The sequence below is a fragment of the Perna viridis genome, chromosome 15, assembly GCF_037379345.1.
Source record: "Perna viridis isolate PV_CMFRI_1.1 ecotype Kerala chromosome 15, ASM3737934v1, whole genome shotgun sequence".
NCBI classification, from domain to species: domain Eukaryota; kingdom Metazoa; phylum Mollusca; class Bivalvia; order Mytilida; family Mytilidae; genus Perna; species Perna viridis.
Window position 1 is genome coordinate 19857081 of NC_142459.1, and position 20831 is coordinate 19877911.

The 20831-nt window shown below is 32.9% G+C and overlaps 3 protein-coding genes across 5 annotated transcripts in view; 1 reads left to right on the forward strand and 2 right to left on the reverse strand.

Moving 5' to 3' along the window:
* Positions 1–1428: 1428 nt before the first annotated feature.
* Positions 1429–4830, reverse strand: LOC148597379 (uncharacterized). The gene is made up of 5 exons (XM_088563021.1): positions 4819–4830; positions 3798–3864; positions 3305–3548; positions 2603–2726; positions 1429–1771 (listed from the first exon to the last, which is right to left on the reverse strand). Exons 1-3 carry the CDS (start codon positions 4828–4830, stop codon positions 3325–3327), a joined length of 303 nt encoding a protein of 100 aa, XP_088419147.1. The 3' UTR covers positions 1429–1771; positions 2603–2726; positions 3305–3324.
* Positions 4831–6159: 1329 nt separating this feature from the next.
* Positions 6160–6927, reverse strand: LOC148597380 (apolipoprotein L3-like). The gene has a single exon (XM_088563022.1). The coding sequence runs from the start codon at positions 6925–6927 to the stop codon at positions 6160–6162; it is 768 nt and encodes a 255-aa protein (XP_088419148.1).
* Positions 6928–11194: 4267 nt separating this feature from the next.
* LOC148597381 (protogenin-like) overlaps positions 11195–20831 on the forward strand; it is a 28762-nt gene continuing 19125 nt past the window's right edge. The window contains exons 1-5 of one of the 3 annotated variants that reach the window (XM_088563102.1): positions 11195–11420; positions 16871–17197; positions 18703–18847; positions 19102–19268; positions 20411–20536. In XM_088563102.1, coding sequence (XP_088419228.1) covers positions 11360–11420; positions 16871–17197; positions 18703–18847; positions 19102–19268; positions 20411–20536 — 826 coding nt within the window. In that variant the 5' untranslated portion in view covers positions 11195–11359. The remainder of the gene's footprint in view (positions 11421–16870; positions 17198–18702; positions 18848–19101; positions 19269–20410; positions 20537–20831) is intronic. The other 2 variants (XM_088563100.1, XM_088563101.1) reach the window with 2 other exon arrangements.

Genomic DNA, 20831 nt, shown 5'->3' on the forward strand with positions numbered 1-20831 from the left:
TTACTTGAAAAGACAGTTGGGGTTACTAATCCTGTTTCTGCATCTCCCTTAAAACATCAGATGACGTTTCATGAAACCTTATTACGATCGATAATTTGCTTATTCTAATATTCATACGTTTTTTTTTTAATTTTAAATTGTACTTCTTTTTAAAGATTCCCACCAACAAAACAATAATGCAGATAAATGATATAGGATACTAATACATTTTGTGTATCCACTCCTGGTAAATTGGTAGATAGAATTTTGTGAAACATTCGAGAATGAATATTATGTTATGCCGTTTTGCCATTCTTGTTTTAATTATGAACCAAACTGAATTTGAAGTTTCCTTTTGATGAAAATATTGACTCTTTCATTGATAGAAACAAGACTGTCAACACACGTGATAACTTCCCGTTTCAACTTTCCATTTTTTTCTGCAACTATCTCTTCAGTACCTGTATACATAGTTTTCATATCACAACTCGTAGTTATACTAGAGCCAATGGAAACTTTGCTTACCACGCTAGTATTCTTGCAGTTAGGTTCCACGAAAGGGTTATATAGTTATACATTTTAAGTCTTCACTTCAAAGGTTTCATGGTCGTCACAATGAACTCCTGAATTGTTTTGGTATATTCATCTGCACCATGAGATCCAAGTTGGTCATGAGATTCCAAATTTGTTTTGGTCTACCCAGGACATGACATTAAATGAGCAACTGCGCAGGTGTTTCTTGAAAAGGCAGAAGGTGTTAATCCTTCCGGTCAATGCTCCCAGTTTTTAGTAGAATCCGGGTTATTTAAATGACATGCCAAATCAAAATAAAATTCTCTTACCTTACTCTAGGTTTCTTATTTGTTTGGTTAATTATGTACATGTTCAGGTACATATGCATGAATAATCCGGCAGGATAATGAAGTGAGAATGCATGTGATAAAGCTCCTATTACTTGTGATATAATATTTTATGGGTAAAAATCGTGTGATTACTAATTTATTATGAATATTCAGACATAAAGTAGAGTCGAGTTAAAACTTTTCAAGTATGTTTTGATGGAGGACACTGTAATAAAAAGGAAGTTTTTTTTTTAAAACAGAACACAATATAGATACAACTTTTGTTCTGAACACCTTGGATTATTGTTGTTCTTCTTTGGTATTAGAACAGTGTTTTTCACATACTTGTTGACATTAATATTTTGTGTCCGGATTTCTGGTGAACTGGTGCTTTTGCTTATTTCCTCTTGATTGTGTTCTGATCATTTTCAGTGTTTTCATTTTTATTGGCTGCAATGGCATCTTCAATAGAGTTTGCAATACTATGAGGTGTATGAACCATAACTGTTGATATTGTGTTTGAAGTATATTTTGTTGGTTTAATAATGGAGCGGAATATTCTGTTATCGTCTTTTCCACCCCGACCCCCCTCCCCATCTGTGCAACTTCAGTGACGGGTCTCTAATTGTGTAACAAAGTAGACGCGAACGTTTTTTTTTTTCTCGTTGAATGATTTACTTTTCTCCCCTTCAGATTACCAAGTTAAGCTAAGTCTTTCATTATTGTGCTAAGTTTGTTTTGCCCTATTGGCTGGTGTGAGAACCATATTTCAGTGCACGGATTATCACGTTGTGTTAAATGGAATCGTGACAATGGGTCAATGTCTATGATCTTTATATAGTTTGTGCATGATAAATGGAAAGTATTGACTCTCTGGTATTGCAAACATCTCGGGTATTGCTGTTCGGTGTCTCCTATTTTGGCACCAGAACGTGTCTTTGTGTGTCTTCCTGAAAATAAAAATTGGTTTGTATGAGAAAATATATATATAGTGAACATTTATGTGAAGTCACCTTTTTATGTACTTCAACAAAATATCAAGGATGTAGATATTAACGATAGCACAGTGGTATTGACGTTGAAAGAGTAATCGAGGGAACCAAGGCCACAGCGGCAACCAAAAGAATGCAACCCAGGGACAAAGACCAGACATGGAAAACAGACACACACAACAAAGAACATAAAGTAACTAAAATCATACATACAAAGCAACAAAAGTAAATGAGCAACTCGGACTCCACTAAAAACTGGGAGCATAGACCAGGTGCACCGGTAGGGTAAGCGTCCTCTGCTTTTCTAGAAACACCCACGGAGTTGCTCATAAAAAGTCAAGTTCGGGATAGACAAACGAGGGAAGGAAAACTATGACCCGTCGAATAAATCAGTTCTCATGGTGCTGATGGATACACCATAACGATCCACGAGTTCATGATAACGACCATAAAACATATAAGTTATAATTACTTTGCCTATGGCTCGGTCATTATCATTCTCTTAGTCAATAATATTGTCCTGTTGGCAGTCTAAATATCCTGATGTTGACCAGTTAATCAGCAACTACCGGTATTATATAAATTAAATGCATTTGTCTGAATTCCATTTTATGCAGCAGTCCAACAGCTCTCAGTATTGTTTTAACTATTTATACTCCATATGTATACTGTGTAATTGTAATTGTTTGGGGAATATGATAATATTTCGGGTCTAATTTGGAATTCCTAAATTAATGTTAATATTCTATTATGTATGCATTATAATTTCAAAAATGTAAATGTACAAACCATTATATTCAAAGTATTCTCCTTTGATGTTGTTTTCAGTTCGATATCTCCCCACGGGAGGTTGGTAAGCCAAAGTATACTCCATTGTTCAGCCATACAGTATACAGCAATGCTGTAGGATTGCCTGAATATAACCAATGCATGTAAAGTACCGTGCTAATAATAAAATTGTTAACACTAATAATTGCACTACATAATTAATCTGAAATTTATGCATGTTAACTAAACTGTTGTAATGGAGTACCAGATATATACATGTATAATGACAATCTGATATTAATTAGCAGACAATATTCTCCCGCAGTCAGTATAGACTATTGTCCTCAGTGATGCTTCAGCCTATTGCAATGCAAAACTTAATACGACATGCATTCCTGAATGCCCAGTTAACTAGAATCTATATTTACATATTATACTGACAATTGATGTATTCAACATTTCAAAAATATAGTCTATCACAATGTATATATTTTGTCTATCTCCTTTTCAATATCAAAAGAAATATCAAAGTTCTGTAAAAATTACTTTTTGACATTTTTGACACTTATGGTATTGTAATTGGTAGCCATTGTAATTCATGTTGTACTTTCCACCCCATATTTGTCTTATGGGGATATCGCTGTCAATATTACACAATGTCTTTAACATGAAATCAATAAAAGATGTAAATTAGGACGCTCAAGAGTTAAATTTTATGATTACCTGCTCCAAAAAGATTATATTCATGCTATATTCATTTCATCTGTGTCGACTGCCTTGTTCTTCTTGTTGCCTCCGTGTTTGAGACTTTTTCTCTTAGCTCCTAACACTCTTCTGGAATGATTGAATCTTTCATTTTTCCTTATGTCCATTATAATCTTACAATTTCTCAGATGTCTATCACTACTGTTCATAATACTAGATAAGGTATTTGGCTCATAACCTGATCCATCTTCCTTGTAGACTCCTAAAAATTTAAATGATACTTATCACTAGCATATATGTACTTTACCACTAAGATATTTGTAAAAAGGATGTGGCAATAGATATAAAAAAAAAACAAACGGAGAAAAATTGTTTTTATCAAACTGCAAATTAAACTTCAATTTACTTCTAAACAACTGTATACACTCAAACTTTAAATCCATGCTCCTCCTAAAAGAACATCAAAAAGTTCCTGCCCAAGTCAAATGTTAATATACCAGGGTGTACTTACCGAGATAAAATCTAAGCAGTAAACTGTCCAATACTTCAGCTGGAATTTGGGACAATCTCAAAACTCTCTATTTTCTCTTGCCCAATCTGTGAAAATTTTAAGATTGCTTTTCGTTTTGTACATGTTGTTTTTGTACTCGCTATTTTTTTTTTAGAAATTCAGGACTCTGGCCGTTGGTTACATCAATGAATCGTCTTTGATTATGTGCCTCTTCCATTCAGATTTTACTTGTAACATTTTCCGGTTCTGGTAGAGGGGCTCAATCGTTAGCAATGTCATTAGATATAACTTCGAACTGTAAGTTGTTCAGGTCAATTTCGGTGTGGCAATAACTGCAGATAATACCTGTAATAAATACATGTGGCCTTTGGATATATATGGTAGTTTCGGGTTGATATGGCATGTTACACAGGTTTTATCATCTAACATTCAGTTACATGTAAATTACAGTAGAGTGTTGAGTGAGACATTGAAGAATATAACATTTAACCAGTAAATACAAGCAATACAACAGAAAAGTTCAGAGACATTAGAATTCAACCACACTGTTAAAATGTGTCAATGCAAAAACAAAAACTGACCGCAAAGACAACATAATAAAATACAATTTCAAGAGAAATCGGAAAGAAGAGAAACAAGACAGCACTAAAAGAACTGAGGCACTCGCATTACGACACTGAAAAAAAAAACAATCGATATTGGCATCTGTTGCGGCACCTGCCCCATTTATTCTCCATTACACTTTATGTAACGAGACTATTATATTTACCAGCTAAAGTGTCAAATTTGTTTACAATTCTTCAAAATTATACTTATTTTACATTGAGTAAGATATTGGTTACAACAAATTTCTATTTTCATTTAAAGGTAACAACTAATCCGATTTATAATCAAGTCCAAAATAAATCTGTCAAAATAGATATTACACCAACGGAGCAGCTGGTACCGCAATGGTCATGACTTGGTACAAGCACTTCAGACGAAATGGTGGGTTAAATCTAGGTATTAAAGAGCAGCAAACCTCCCTCTTCATTGCGGCATGAATATACCAGTGGTGTTTAAAAAGAACAAAAATATTATTGTTATAATCGGTAATTCAGCGGTCACATCAGCACAAGAAATAATTTACAAAAATAAAAATCATAACTCATTGTTTTAGATGTACAAGCAATTCAACCTAAGTGGTGGGTTAAATCAACGTTTTACAGCGCACTAAACCTCCCTCTTCCATTGCAGCGTGACTATACCAGTAGTGAATAAAATTATAATTCATTTATAAATATGTTAATGTTACATGAATGTTTGTGGCTTCATCGATATCTTTTTAACCATTGTTTAATGCAAAGGAAGATATGATGATTTGTTACTAAAGGATTGAGGAATATTGATTTATATATAGATTATCACACTTAAACAGTTTTTTATGTCGAGCTTGTCAGGTTATTTGTTTTTTCTTCCATTTTGCTCAAAATAAAAACACATTTCAACGAAGACTTTTGCTGAGTTAATGTATGGAAATGGAAAATGACGCTTTTAAGGAGGTAGACCTTGGGTAAGGAACATACATGTAACTCATGGGGTCATTGATATGTTTGTATCATATTCAATTTCACCAAAGGCTATCAAGCTTTCATTTGACACAGAACGAAATCAGTCAAAGTTACTTTGATGAATACATGACATTGATGTAAAATGGTGAATACAAACGTTCCGATGATTTTTAAGGGTTGTGTCCCTTACCTTAGGTCTACTTCCTTAAGAATACAGCAAGGGCAATTATCGCTGTTCTAGTACATGGCAAAAACCAAATAATAAAATTGTAACTGAAGAAGAAATAATATATTTTATTTTTCAACCGTATAATTTAAGAAGTAAAAACGCATTGGCCATTTATTTACAAGTAGTTTACGGTCACTGACTGAAAGTAACTTTTCTCTCTATGGGGTACATCGTTTTGAAGTAGCCAGTATGTCGTCTGCTTCGAATTTAAAAAAAAAACGCTGTTTTCCTTGCTGAAAAAGCATTTTTTTACAGTATTCAGACTACAACACCGCATTGACTTGACAAAAGCTCTGATATATGAATTCGGTAAGAACTGGTGAAAATGCAAGGCACATTCTCGAATTTTCCCGCAGTTCTTACCCTCATCCGTATATCAGTTTAATGCCAAGTCAGTGCACTTAAATTGTCTTTGTATAACGGGTTGCAAAGAGGTAAGTTCATTTCCTACTACGCAAATTAGCAGTCAAACTTTTAAATCCTAATTGTATGCAATGAAAAGTGAATATGATAAAATAACCTAGATAACGGAATAAAAACCTACACAATAAACTCCATTTTATCATTTCAGTTTATGGCTCAGTTATCGATCGAGATTGTTTATGATATCATTCAGTTGCTTTGCATGTTCATGAAGTTTCCTGTTCCGTAAGTCCGCACCAGTTTCAACGATAGTCCTAATGTCAATTACAACTGACCTTGTGACAAACACCCCGCCAGCAACTCTCACAACATTTGCCATAGATCCTTTTGAAACTTTTGTTCCAAGTTTTGCAGAATTTGGTACGTCTTGACATTCTTCTCTAATCGAATTCAATACTGGAGTGAGAGAGCGAACATTAGGATAGATATCTTTCGCCGATGAAACAATATTTCCTAAATCGCGACATAAACCTGGAATCTTGCTGAAATCTTTTTCAATTACAGAACGAACCTGTTTTCTTTCTGGAAGAAGTTGTTCAACCAACGTTGCAAACGCTTCGACTTCCAATTTATAACCATTTAGCATTCGTTCGGCATCTGTGCATTTTGTTTTAACAACAAATAACTTGGCGATTCCACTAGTGATGGCGGCACCCTTTGATGCCGCACTTACAGCGGTTCCAACTAGTGTCATGCTTAAAGAACCTCCAAATGTTAATGGTGATAGAGCTATTCCTGCTATCCCAAATGCTTCGCCAACTAATCCTGTGGACGAATGCACCATATTGCCGAATCTGTCTACTGCGGCCTCTTCACAAATAGCGTCACAGATTTCTTTTAAACTTTTAATGACATCACTTCTCTCTCTTTTAATTTTGTCTAAAGCTAATAGAAACTTACTAACATCTTTTTCTGATTTATTTGGCATCTTGAATTATAAAGCTAAAGCTAAAGTAGTTGAAAAAAGGTATTTAGTACGCGTACAATAACTTTTAAAGATTTTCTAGAAAATGATTGCAGACATAAGCTTTGTTTCAATACTGGTAAAATTAAAACAATAAATGATGTGAAAACATTAAAATTAATAAATAACTACTACTTTCTTTTCGTATTTAGCAATACAAACGGGGATCATCGATATAGAGTTATTGATGAAAAATATAGATAGTTCCTATATTAAAGTGGTGTACGTTGTAACGAATGTCAGTGTAACCAATAAAAAAGAGAAATTATGCACGAGATCAATAAATACGGCAAAGATTTAAATGTTGTTCACAAAGATGTTATTGTCATTGTTTTCTTATGTTTTTGTTAATTAATTGTATAAAACATAATGCGTCATTTATGAATCAATTTAGAAGCTTACCGTGCGGACAATGAACTAATCAGTTAAAATGACAAACGCTATATTCGAAATTGATATCACTGCATTACTCCTTGTGGTTGAAATTCACCGTGTTATCTTAACCAATCAAATTAAATAAAACAGCACTTAAATCCTACTAGACATAGAAATATTGATTTTTTTTATGATTAATCAGTACGAATGATATATACTACTGAATGCCTTGAAGATTAAAGCGGTTTACTTGTCATGCATTCCATTGATGTAAGTTATCTTGATGCCTTATTTTAATATTGTCGAATATATTCTTGTCCTTAAACACAACCATCACATGATATCTCTGTACATTTCAGATAAACAATATTATATCACTTAAAGGCGACTTGAGTATAATTTTACGTTTTGAAAACTCGCTGATTCATTGTAAGTGCTCTTGTTGCTAATTTTGAATGATAGATAATATGACCTTTTTTCACTGGTTGCGCCAATCAACAATCAAAAGATTTATCGGTATAACTGTTTATATTCCGGTTTTTCATAAACCAATCTTAAGAAACCATCACAATCATCCCACTGTTTTAAACATTTCGTTAATCGTACACACAGATTGTTGTAAACAATGATTTGTAGTCTTTGAAATATGTATATTTAAAAGTTTTATTTGTATTTTATTTGTATGTAAGTGCTTTTTGCCATTCAAACATAGGTATTGTTCACCTATTCAATATTTTTTTTTTAATCTAAGCCACTTCACAACATATAAATACGTATACAAAATCCTCAATACGGAATAATGAGAAGAACATTGACCAAGATAATCAACGGAATAATGAGAAGAACATTGACCAAGATAATCAGTCAAAATAAAGGTATATGTTGGTTTGAAGTGGTATGTTTATTGTACGAATTTATATCGACATTTTATCCTCCTGACAATTAGATAAGCGACCGTAAATTGTTAAAATGGGTTTTTATTATATGTTTACTAGACTGCAGATTTTGAACAAACTCTATCTAAAATGATTACTAAGGTGCGGAACTGAAATTTGAAAAGAAAAAACCTATGGTCACCGACAAAGAAAATTGTCTGAAATTTTGAATTAATTTTAAACAACGTCAAATCTGTTTTACATCAAACGAATTTAGTAAAAAGATACGAAGGAAATAAGACTGTATACGATATCATGATTACAAAACTAGCACGATCGTTTCACATTTTGGTTTTATCTTTTCCTATTCTTTATCTACCTACACGTATCTGCTTACCTTGATGTTAATTGCAATGATCTCTTTATTAAAAAGAGTAAAGCACAAACATATATTTGTTTATTATTGTTTATTAAAAATATTGAACATTTTGATAAGCTATTCTTCTTTGAATATTAAATATAAGAATGAATTAATCTTCTGTTAAACTTCATTATCAATGTCAATATAAACTGTGTTTAATATGTTCTAGAGAATGGAACCTTTATTTTATTTCAATTTCGCCCGGTGCAGCTCCTGGTGTCAAAAGAATAGGCCTGCAGCAGCGCTAAGCTTGTCGTAAAAGGCGACTAAATAGTGCTCAGAAACCTAACCGTGGGCTTGGCGCTCTGCCCACAGAGCAACTGGGTTGTTTGCCCCAGGTGGTGGAATGGCGTGTTACTTGCTTGGGTTGTCAAGATATAATTCGGAAAACCGGATCGCAAACCATAATGGTGCATCGTGTTGGAAAAATTGTTACGTTCTTCGCACGTTAAAGAACCCTGTCGTGGTATCCGATAGGAGTAGGTGCCTTTGCGCTCCTTCACAGGGGGCTAAATTACCCTATCCTACCCATTCCTCCCTTTTTGTGGCAATCAAAATTTGTCGACCCTATTATCCTTGTGTCCCATCCCTTTGTTCATTTACTCATCATTTCATGTTCATTTTATCATCCCTTTTCATGTTCATTGCCTGAATATAGCTGAAATATTGCTGCTCGGGCGTGAAATCAATCAATCAATCATTATTTCAATTGCTTACGTCTTTTTAATGACAATGAGGTCAAAGTTGAAATAGTAAAAACTTACATGGTAATTTATATTTACCTGAACTGTAACCTAGAAATATAAAACTTGCAGTAAATTCACGTAACAATTTGACAAAAACTTAAATTGAGACCGATAAAACACAGTCTATCATATCATATACATATATCATGGTGCTTCCGTCTAGCTAACAAATAAATAAATGGCAAAAACTGAATTTATGACTTTATGATAATTCACATATATCATTCATATATTAAAAGACTTTATCTTTTTCCTGAATTATGGTTTATATAGTAGTTTGTGATGATACTTATATTTCAGTGTTTTATATCACATACCAGAGCAGCAGGAAGTAAAATAAAAAGAAAGTAAAATAGAAAAAAATAGAACCAAGATTCTGGAGGAATTCAAAAGAATGTAATACAGGAACAAACACGGAAAACGGACAAACAAAACAATAAACATACATTAATCAAAATAGTACATACAAAAAAAGTAGATGGGCAACTCAGCCTCCACTAAAAAAAAATGGGAACATAGACCAGGTGTACCGATAGAGTAAGCGTCCTCCGCTTTTCAAGTAACACCACCGAGTTGCTAATAGAAAGTCATGTCCGGGGTACACGAAAGAGGACAGGATAATTATTATATGTTGAACAAATCAGTTTCCATGTTGCAGATGGATAAACCGTAACGATCAACGGGGTCATGATGACGAACATAAACCTTCTGTAATGACGAAATCTTCATTTAACAATCATGTGAGCATCACAATATATTTTTTCAACTCAAAATAATTAATATAAATAATCCTTCCTTAAAATTATTTTTTAATAAAATAGTAGAACATTTGTAAGATTGTTATCATGTATTGTTTAAAGATATGAAATGTCTCCACAAACATGACAAAGAGGTTTAACTGTGTCATGCTTGCAATATATAATTTAGATCTTTATATAACAACGATAAGTAGTCTTCAAACAGCGGAGTAGTCTTTGAAAAAAAATTTAAGTGGCGTCCAAGTTGTTATTAACTTTTGTTGTATTATATCTGGTAATTTTGTGATCTTTGTTAGGTGTGTGTGTGTCTGTTAAACTTTTTTTCATGTCTGGCCTTTGCCCTTGTGTAACATTACATTTATTACCGCTAGAATCTTGGTTTGTGCCCTTCATTACTATTTAAATAGAAGGAATTGATGTATTGTCTTCTTTCAAAACATATAGTGCTTAATTTTGTTATGAAAAAGATGTAATCGTTGTTTGGCTAGTCTAATGTCTTATTTATAGATCTGTAACAGGTGTTTAATTTCTGCAGTTAATCTAATCACAACGAACAAAACAAAATATATAAGTACAAAACAAAATAGCAACTAGTTCAATTAAAAAGGTTGATTACGAATTATAAACAAAACACAATACAATGCCTGAAAATATTAAAATTTCCCATTAATGCATACTAAAAATATTCAAATTTCCTATCAATGCATTACTAAAAATATTATATCATCATAAATCAACAAGAGTTAATATCAAAATATCACGAAGTTTAAAGTTAAACTTCGTGATCAACAGTTAAAATAAAAAGCTCAAAAAGCATGATTCATAATATCACTATAATATATTTTTGTCATTGATAAAATCATGCATCAACCAACAAAACATGATTTTCGATTTTTTCATTATGAGAGTAAAGTAATATATAACCTTGGTTCCCTTGATTACTCATTTAACCGAATCGTTAGTTAGAATTTAAGGTAATCAGAACACTTATCTGAACTTTCAAAAACATGTTTGTGCAGTATTATATAATTCTCTGTTGATATAAATCTGCTCCTAGCACAGATCCATAACCTAGATTGTGGTATAATTATGATGCTTGTTGCACTGCATTACAACGTCTTAGGATTCAGAGTTTTACCTTGGATGTTACACAAAGGCTATTGTCCAGACTACCAGGTGCAACGCATGAGCTGTCTTTCAGGAGATTAAGAATTATTTGCCATGTTAAACTTTTGTATTGTTAGAAGTATTGCCATAGTGTTTTCTTTTATATGTATTCAAGGTAAGTACGCATATATATTTTTTTTCAAAGCTGTGGGTCTTCAGTTAACTTCTTTGGGAAAAGAAATTAAGTCAAAATATCACTTTCCTCCCAAAAAAATCCGCGAGTGAAATTTTTTGAGCAAATGTATTTCAATAATGGAAAATTATTTAGTCTTGAAACATACAGTTGTAAAAATAGTTATAAACGCATGCAATGTTTTATCAAAAAGTTACATTTTAAGTAAAATACACGTTTGTATTGAATGTAATAAACTTTATAATGTTTTCTTGTTTGCAAAATTAGATTGCAATACGAATAACGCAGCACATTAGAAACGAATTCCCCTCATTAAATATGATTTATAAAAAAAGTATATTGTTGCTCATGCCATTGGCACATTGAATGCGTATCATAATAATAAGTAAAGCAAACCAATCATGCGATAATAACTTTGAACCATATGTTGTACGTAAATATGTTTGCAGTACGTGAACCGATTCGTGAAATTATATTTGCGATTCACCATCGAGCCGTAACCGGATACATAAAACAGGTAATCGCTCCAATTTTATATCACGTGACCGCTGATTTTGATAAATATTACGGATTAGCTTGTTTCAGCTTTCCATTTATACACATTACCAAACAATACATGTAGACATCGACTTGTTTAATTTTCTTTAAAACATGTTTTTAATGATCCGGTCATTCACTGGTAATCAATTAACGATCCATCAGGGTTAATTTCCGAGTTGCTCATTTGCTTTTGTTACTTTGTATGTATGATTTTAGTTACTTTGTAATCAAGGGAACCAAGTTTATAGCGGTAATCAAAATAATGCAATCCAGGGACAATGACCAGACATGAAATACAGACTTTCACAACAAACATCATAGGTCCGGGTATTAAAATCATACAAAGGCAAATGAGCAACTCGGACTCCACTAAAAGCTGGGAGCATGGACCAGGTGTACCGGTAGGGTAGTGTTCTTTGCTTTTCTAGAAACACCCGCCGAGTTGCTCATAAAAAGTCAAGTCCGGGGTAAAGTATGTATGAGTATGAGTTATTTTTTGTTATATAAGAAACAGAAGAAGCTGAAAAGAATATTTATGAACAGAACTAAAAGACTTGAAATAACAACCATTTACCATTAAAATGTGTTTTTGTATATAATATATTCTATCTTACGTCTGATGATGTAGTATGTCATTGCTTAAACATGGAGTTATTACATGAATATTGGTGAACATAGGCCCGAACGTATTGCACTAGCATGAGATGGCATAGGGTAAATTAATGGTATTATTGACCAGTCCACGGTTAAACAATAATAAAATGGAGTCCCTTTCAATAGTTTCGGTTCTGACTAGTTTCTACATGTTTGTTAAAAGACTGAACATTTGTATTGCAAGAATTAAATTGGCGTCAATTCAATCGGCAGAACTGTTTAAAACTTATAAACGAGGTCGGCAAAACCGGTAAGACCGTCAAATCTCTATATTGCTGATCATATGTTTATCATCATTTACCACGGCTGAGGTCTGAAAAGACCTTTGAAGGATGTCACATCAATCTTACCTGATGTATGTAGGATATCGTTATCCTTATACTTGTTCTAGTTGCCATGTACTGATACGATCCATAATCTAGTCAATTAAGTACACGTGAAGAAACATGCACAATCTGTATATTGTGATACACCTCAGAAAAGGCTGCATATTTCTGTTTTTTTTTTAATTAACTGAAAAAAAATGGTCTATATTATAAAATATGTAATTATTCATTTCAATCAGTTTGCTCTTAGAAGATAATCAGCACTGAAAATCCAGCAGATTCAATTGTATTTGAGTGTCATTTACAGAGTTATTTTCCTTAGTTTTGAAATATACAAAACATTCTTTATATTGTTTTTCTCCTCAGAACACGGGTTATTTGAAAAACAGAATGTTTATTTCTGTTAACTATGGTAATTCAAACAAAATATAAAAATAAACAAAATGTAGGCTTTTCACCCATGAATCACATGCATGATTCTTAGTTGGAGTGCTACTCAAATCTGACAAAATTCATATAAAACCAGCGGAGTAGATGATACCGGAATGGTTTTGACATGGTACAGGCATTTCAAACTTATACTATAGTGTCATTATCGTGAAATCTGTGGTCAAAACCGCAAATCAGAATAATCATTACTCATTGTTTTAGAATGAATTGAGTATTTTTCAACCTCGGTTTGGTATTAAAAATAATTTGTTTCGAAACCTTCTGAGACGCATTTCCTTATACATGTTCAATAATTCAGGCTTCTGTTAAAAAGATATGTATGGCACTTAATTAAGTAAGAGTAGTCAGTACATCCTCTAGCCTAGCATTCTAATCGGGAAATATTTACACCATATGCAATATACGTTATATTGTTGCTCGGGGAAGGAAACAAATAAACTAAAGTTGTATCTTTTATCATAAATCTTAGTACTGAGATAGGCACCACTGTTGTCGAATTCGTACACATTATATTGATTGAACACATAATGAGATACATGGTCGCAAAAGATGACTAGAACGCATTGGGTTCTATGTGGTAATGATTAGAGTGATCAAGGGAACCAAAGTTCTAGCGGTAATCAAACGAATGTAATCCAGGGACAAAGACCAGTCATAGGAAACAGACATGCACAACAAAGAACACAGAGTAACTAAATTAATACATACAAAGTAATAAAAGTAAATGATCGACCCGGACTCCAAGAAAAACCGGAAGCATGTACAAGGTGCACCGGTAGGGTCAGGGTCCTCTGTTTTATTTTCTAGAAACTCAAACAGAGTTGCCCATTAAAAGTCAAGTCCGGGGTAGACAACAGAAGAAAGTGATCATTATTGTTCAAACAGAGATTTAGATCCGAAGATGCTGAACAAGCGTTTTAATTGGTATCCTTTATCTCCAGCTCTGGTGAATTATTGAATATACACATTTACAAAAAGGAGGGTTTTTAATGGACAATACACCGTCAATTTATATGTATGTCAAATTAAGGGATTTAGCATCTTTTATAATTTTACTCTTTGTGTGACTCTGATAAAATTCAATTTCGTATGAATACAAAAACAAGTCGACTAGGAGAGGAGCACAGTTAGTGCACATTGGAACGGCAACTTGTTGCTGAAAAAAAGGCCTTCACACATTTTTCTAAAACATCTCAGAACGGTAAAGTGTGCTACATAGAAAGGCAGGAAACAACTGCAAACCTACTTTTCTGTGTAGCACGCTTTACCCTTCTAAGAAGTATTAGAACAAAATGTGGATTTGTAACCTAGAACAACATAATTTCTTTAATCAGTAAAAGATTTATGAATAAGTCCTTGTTTCCTTGATAAGGCAATTGAAAAAAAAGTGGGCTTTATAAACACAATGTTATTGGAGGCTTTGTCCGTAGGGATGTTCAAGTGCTTTATGATCGTTGAATAGGGATTTTTATCGTTTATTGACACACTTCTTGAGATAATCAATTTGATTCCGTACCCACTATCAGATGGTACGTATCCAATTTGGTGTCTTGTCCTTTTCTCTCTTTATTCACGTTTTGTCATAATCTTTCACACATCAACGTTTTGAAATTATTTCTCCATTTTCCTTTTGAAACGCTGTGGATTCCTACATTTTCCACCGGAAAGAACTACCTAACCTATATTCAAAAATTATATTCTTCAGATTAAACTTCTTTTCCACAAATGATTTGTTTTTATAAAAGAAATCATGAAATTTTGAAAACGTTCAATCAAGACAAAAACTGTTCGCAAGATCTTGATTTGGTATTGATATTGATATTGATACACGATGTACGATACACGATATGCGATGTACGATACACGATGTACGATACACGATATACGATGTACGATACACGATGTACGATATACGATACACGATGTACGATACACCATATAGGATAAAAAATACAGATAAATTATCTTTTATCCACAACAACTCCTTAACGGTGCGATTCGATCTACTGAGTGTAGGGCTGTTAGTGTGATGGTGTGTTCAAACATTGATCATTACTAGGTTGATTAATATAATTGTAAAGTGCCCTTTGTTTAATATTCTTGGTATCGTATTGATGTGTATTCATACACTTTTATAATGATTGTTTCGTTCAGACCACACAAAGTATACTAAATAATGTAAATGGCAAATTCGATAAAACAATGCTGAGTATCATAAGAATTTGGAAGATAGGTTTTACAAATAATTTACTGACGAATTCGGACGAAATAATTAGCATATCACATGCTTAATAAACAGTTCTTCTGCTAGTTTCGGATCTACTTTTAGAAATAGGAGTGACGAAATAGTTAGAACTAAGGACTGATGCAATATCGGTAAGGGTTATGTTTAAATTTTTAGAAGTAGGAGTTTTAGAATATCATACCATTTCTATCTGGCTGATAATGAGGCAATCATAAACGTTTTCATATTTTTTGCATTGATAAATCAGAAATATTGATTAGTGTTATTCCACTTGTCAGAGTTACGGCAACAGAAAAGGCCTGCAATATTGTAGGTAAAAAATACATTTAAAATACCCGAACATCTCGTGTGATATGTTTTAATTAGTGGGTAACAGAATATATGTATATATTGCTATAATGATGTATAATTTTGTCCATTTATCCGGCCTTTCGGCCTTAATTAACACTTAAGACGTTCAGATAATAATTAAAGAATTATTCGTCCATAATTTTAACATAATGTTTTGGATCTGTATAGTGCACTCCGATTAAACTCTACTATCCTGTATATATTATATATACACATTATCCTGTATGAATTAATAGCAGCAGTCTGTCGTTCAATGATTTCTTTCACAACTTTTTGTGTATATATATATACACACAAACGTCTCAGAATGTGACGACTCTGTTCGCTACACTGCTCCATCGGATCAAATTGATACAGGCAAAATATATAAACGTATAGAAAGGTCTGAAAAATTCCCAACGATGTTAGAACTGTCAAATTTGCGATGTAAATTTTTGGTCGTTCCCTCCGCAAGGTATCATGTCGATATGCCGATTGAAAGAGTAATGAGGCGTGGACATGCGCAAAAGTAAGGCATTGGTTGTATGTCAACATGCTGATTGGAGTACATGGAACACCATTATTGGCACCTCATCAACATGTTAATAGTTCATATACATGCGTTTAGAAATGATTTGCACCACTTCATAAGACGTAAATTATTGTTTGCATGTCAGCATGTTGATTGAAGCATTAGTGCTGTCCCAAAACGCTTAGTAGGGCAACGGTGCTACAATATGCATTGCTAGTATTAAGTTTTAAGTTTGGGAATACAGAGCTAATCTCAGAGGGTAACACTAAAATGTTTTTGGTTTTTTTTTTTTTTTGTTTTGTTTTTTTGTTTTTTGTTTTTTTGTTTTTGTTTTTGTTTTTGTTTTTTTTTTCAGGACATTTAAGATTAGACCCTGGAGTAGTTATCCACCAAGCAGATTCAGTTGTAATTGCGCAGAAAAATAGTCCACTTTTGATTGACTGTTCTGCTACGTCATCCTCTGATGCTGGTCATGCAACATACAAATGGCACAAGAATGGGAAACCAGTTGTAACAGACAAGTTTCTACAGACACTGTCGAACGGGTCGTTGTTCTTTCCTCTAGTAAAAAATAATTTTAAATCTAAGAATAGAAACAAAAACCACAATGGATTTTATGAATGCTTTCTTAAAAATAAATACGGCACAGTTATTGCAAGACAAGTCAGGCTTAACGTTGCCAGTAAGTATTATGTATTGAAAGTCCAGAAATATTTGTATACAATTAAGCTTAGTCACATATATACCGAATACTAAATATTTTGATACGTGATAAAGATTTTCAACTGATAATATTGCCGGTTCTTATCTTTTTATTCCCCCTACTTTAAGAAGGTATGGTATAGAGTGATACCAAGTACTGTCCGTCCGTTCGTTCTTCACATTTTGTAATCCTTTCATTAATGTTAAGCAAATCGTATATTTTACAAAACCTTTAGGAAATGATTATTACATGTAGTTAATGCTATTTTGCATCAATTATTCTGATAGATGCTCAAAGGACATTCCATTACAAATATTCTGCTGTATTCTGATAAATAGTAGATGGTATTCATTTTATATCAAAATTTTTCGTTAAAGGAGAAGGGTCATTAAGGGTCATTATCGGTACAAAAATGTAATACCATTGTGTACTTGTTGTTCTTAATTGTTATTCTGTTGTGTTTGTTTATATATTTGTATACGAACAAGTTACAAGTAAATAACTAAAAATGTCATTTTTTTTCTTTTTTTGATGAAATAAAAGCCAAATAACTCTTATACAACATACAAAAGAGTAAATGAAATCACATAAACCGTGTATAGTAATCATTCCGAAGGTGATTTGAATGATTATTTAGTTTTATATTTGAATAGTGTGTACAAAGAAAGATAACAGATATGGTTCAGATATCTGAAAATATCAATTTCAGTCCTCATTGTTTTCAATCTGAACAGTAGATTTTATTAGACATTTGACAGGAGGTGTTCTACAGTTGGAATAATATCATGTGCAAATTCTAAGAAACTTGAATTTTGGTAAAAAAATTTTGGAGTACCCAAGGTCTACTACCTTTAGACTTTCAAAACGTCATCAAAACTGTGTAAGAACTGACTTATGTGCAAGATACTATAGAAATCTGAAAAAAAAATAAGTCTTCAGCTGGCTGCATACAGAATCCTCATCATAATGTTAATTTTCCAAACATTGACTATATTGATCGTTTTGATAATATATTGATAGAATTGAACTAAGCCAAAGATATCACTATCACATCTAGTTAAACAGTTATAGCTGTGACTGTCCTAATAATGTTCAGAGAAATTGAAATATATGAAGCTTGCCATTTACCTGCTTTAGTGAAAGCTCATTCCAACCCCAAAAAAACCCGAAAAAAAAACCAAATATTTGATCAAGTACTAAACATGCATTACATGCAGTTTAAGTTACATGTATAGATATTGAAGATTTCATTTGTTATGTACGCCTTCTGGATACAGCAGAAATAATCATAACTTAATAAAACAGGGGTTAAATACATCGTGAGTCCGGCGTTGGAACCGTAAAACATACGTTTGGGGCTAAACATGGGAATGCATGTTCTTGTTTTTTTCCTGGAGGCTTAGACTGTTCATGAATATGACAAAGTTGGTCGAAGCCACGATAAATTGGTTCAAATAAACTATTTCACTTATTATTGTATATAGGAATGTGTACATCGTTCAGTGTCGAACCCAAAGATCAAGATGTCAACCTTGGGGGAGTGGCACGGTTTGAATGCCGCATAGAAGGAATACCTCCTCCAATATATGTCTGGAAGAAAGATTATTCATACTTACCAGGAGAAAGCAGGTAAATTGGTATAAAGGCTTAAAATACTAACAATATAAGTAAAACGATTAAATTTTCTTTTCAGAATATCCCAAAAAAAAAAGAAATTAAGATTTCGTCAATTGTTGAGCTGTCAGTCCGCCAGTTTAAAGGTATGTCATGACATATTAGTTAAGAATTTTGAAAAAAAAGAACTCGAGGATACTTAGAACAGACTATTTTGTTATATTTTTGATTGTACAAGGAACTGAAAGATTGATATTTCATTGTTTCAGATTTGTTGATTTGAACTCAGGAATTTTACAGATACACAATGTGACTGAGTCTGACGCAGGTTCATACCACTGCTCCGCTTTCCAAAGTCTGAAAAAAGAAACCAATGTTTGCGGTAACACAAATCAGATTTTTCGCAGCAAGCAAGCTAAGCTCAATGTCTTTAAAGGCAAGTTTTACAATACATGAGAGATTAGACTCAAGATTTAGTATAACAGCACAAGATGTGGTCAAGTAACAATTTAATGAAAGATTTTTTTTTCAGCATATCAGAAAACCGAGGCTTAATGTCAACATGGCATAATTCAACTTAGCAGGGAGGCAATACTCAACGCCATTTTCACATCACCAAAGAATAGTGTATCATTTATGTGCATCCATTTGTCCATAATACCATCTGAAAATCTTTTGAATTGACTTCTAGTAATGCAATTTAAAAATTTAAATTTAAAAACACGATACATTTACTTTCTTACTCGTCTTTGTATGATCATCGAATGTCATTGCGTTTTGTTATATAGTATAGTTATGAACCTGAACTCGTACCGGTCTCTTATAGTACTGCATGGTTTAGATGATTGAAACATTTTAAACCACCTTCCTTAATTGGTATATGAAGAGATGTTTGAAACACATTTTCAAGAAAAAAAAGAATATCTGCCAAGTACTACATACAGGTAAATAAGGATTCAGACTGTCTGAATAGGATTAAAACCACTTCTAGAAAATTCAGGTGTCTGATAACTATGTCGACCACTGGGAGAATGGATTGACAAAATTCTACATATACGTATAAATAAAAGGTTTTGTAGAGCATGAACCATTTGTAAGTGATTGTTATATACTTGATGTCGCCATTTACGAAATTTGGCAAACATTAATAATCATTTTTCACCAAGATCTGACACATTTATTGTAGACGTTCTTCTCAAATGATACACCAGAGGGCACCTCATTTTAAAACATTTTGATAAAAGAGTCAATTATTCTTTCGCAATGCTGTACTTCCTCATAAAATTGTATTAATGTCAATATAAACGTATCTGCCACCTTTTGTTTTTAAAATGGCGGCCAACGCTTTAAAAATTCAAAGTTGTCCAATTTCAATGAAGAATGATACCTAGCTTCTACTGGGTGTGTCAAGGGATAGTTTACTGCGAAATTGATAATGTATACTCTACATAAATAGTAAACGGAAACGGGAAACATAATTTAAAAGACAATTATTTTGTAATTACTTTTATTAGACCTAATAAAAAGAAAATGACTAATTATCCACGGGTTCAAATTAAAGTTTAATTTTGTTTTCAGATGCAAATAGGCGTCCTCCTTTGATTATCGCGTCAGAAACACAAGTGAACGTATTGAACAATACCTCTGTCTCTTTAGAGTGCTTGGTTGATGGGAACCCACCTCCTTTCGTTATCTGGCAGAAAGGTACATGTATAACACTGCAAATGATTTACCATTAGAATATTTATCGATAATAACTTCTATATGAAGGAGAAAAAAATACTAGATAAACATTATACCATATACATTTTGGTCATGAACGGCAAACGTATATTGATTTGTAAATTAACAGTTCCTAGGGGGGTCAAATCAGTTGAATACTTATGTTGTTATATAAATCAACCGGTTTTTATGCTAATCGATTTGAATCTATTGTGAGGTCAGTTTGCCCGTGAGCTGATAACTTCACAGACACCTTTCTGTCCAAAGATAACAAAAA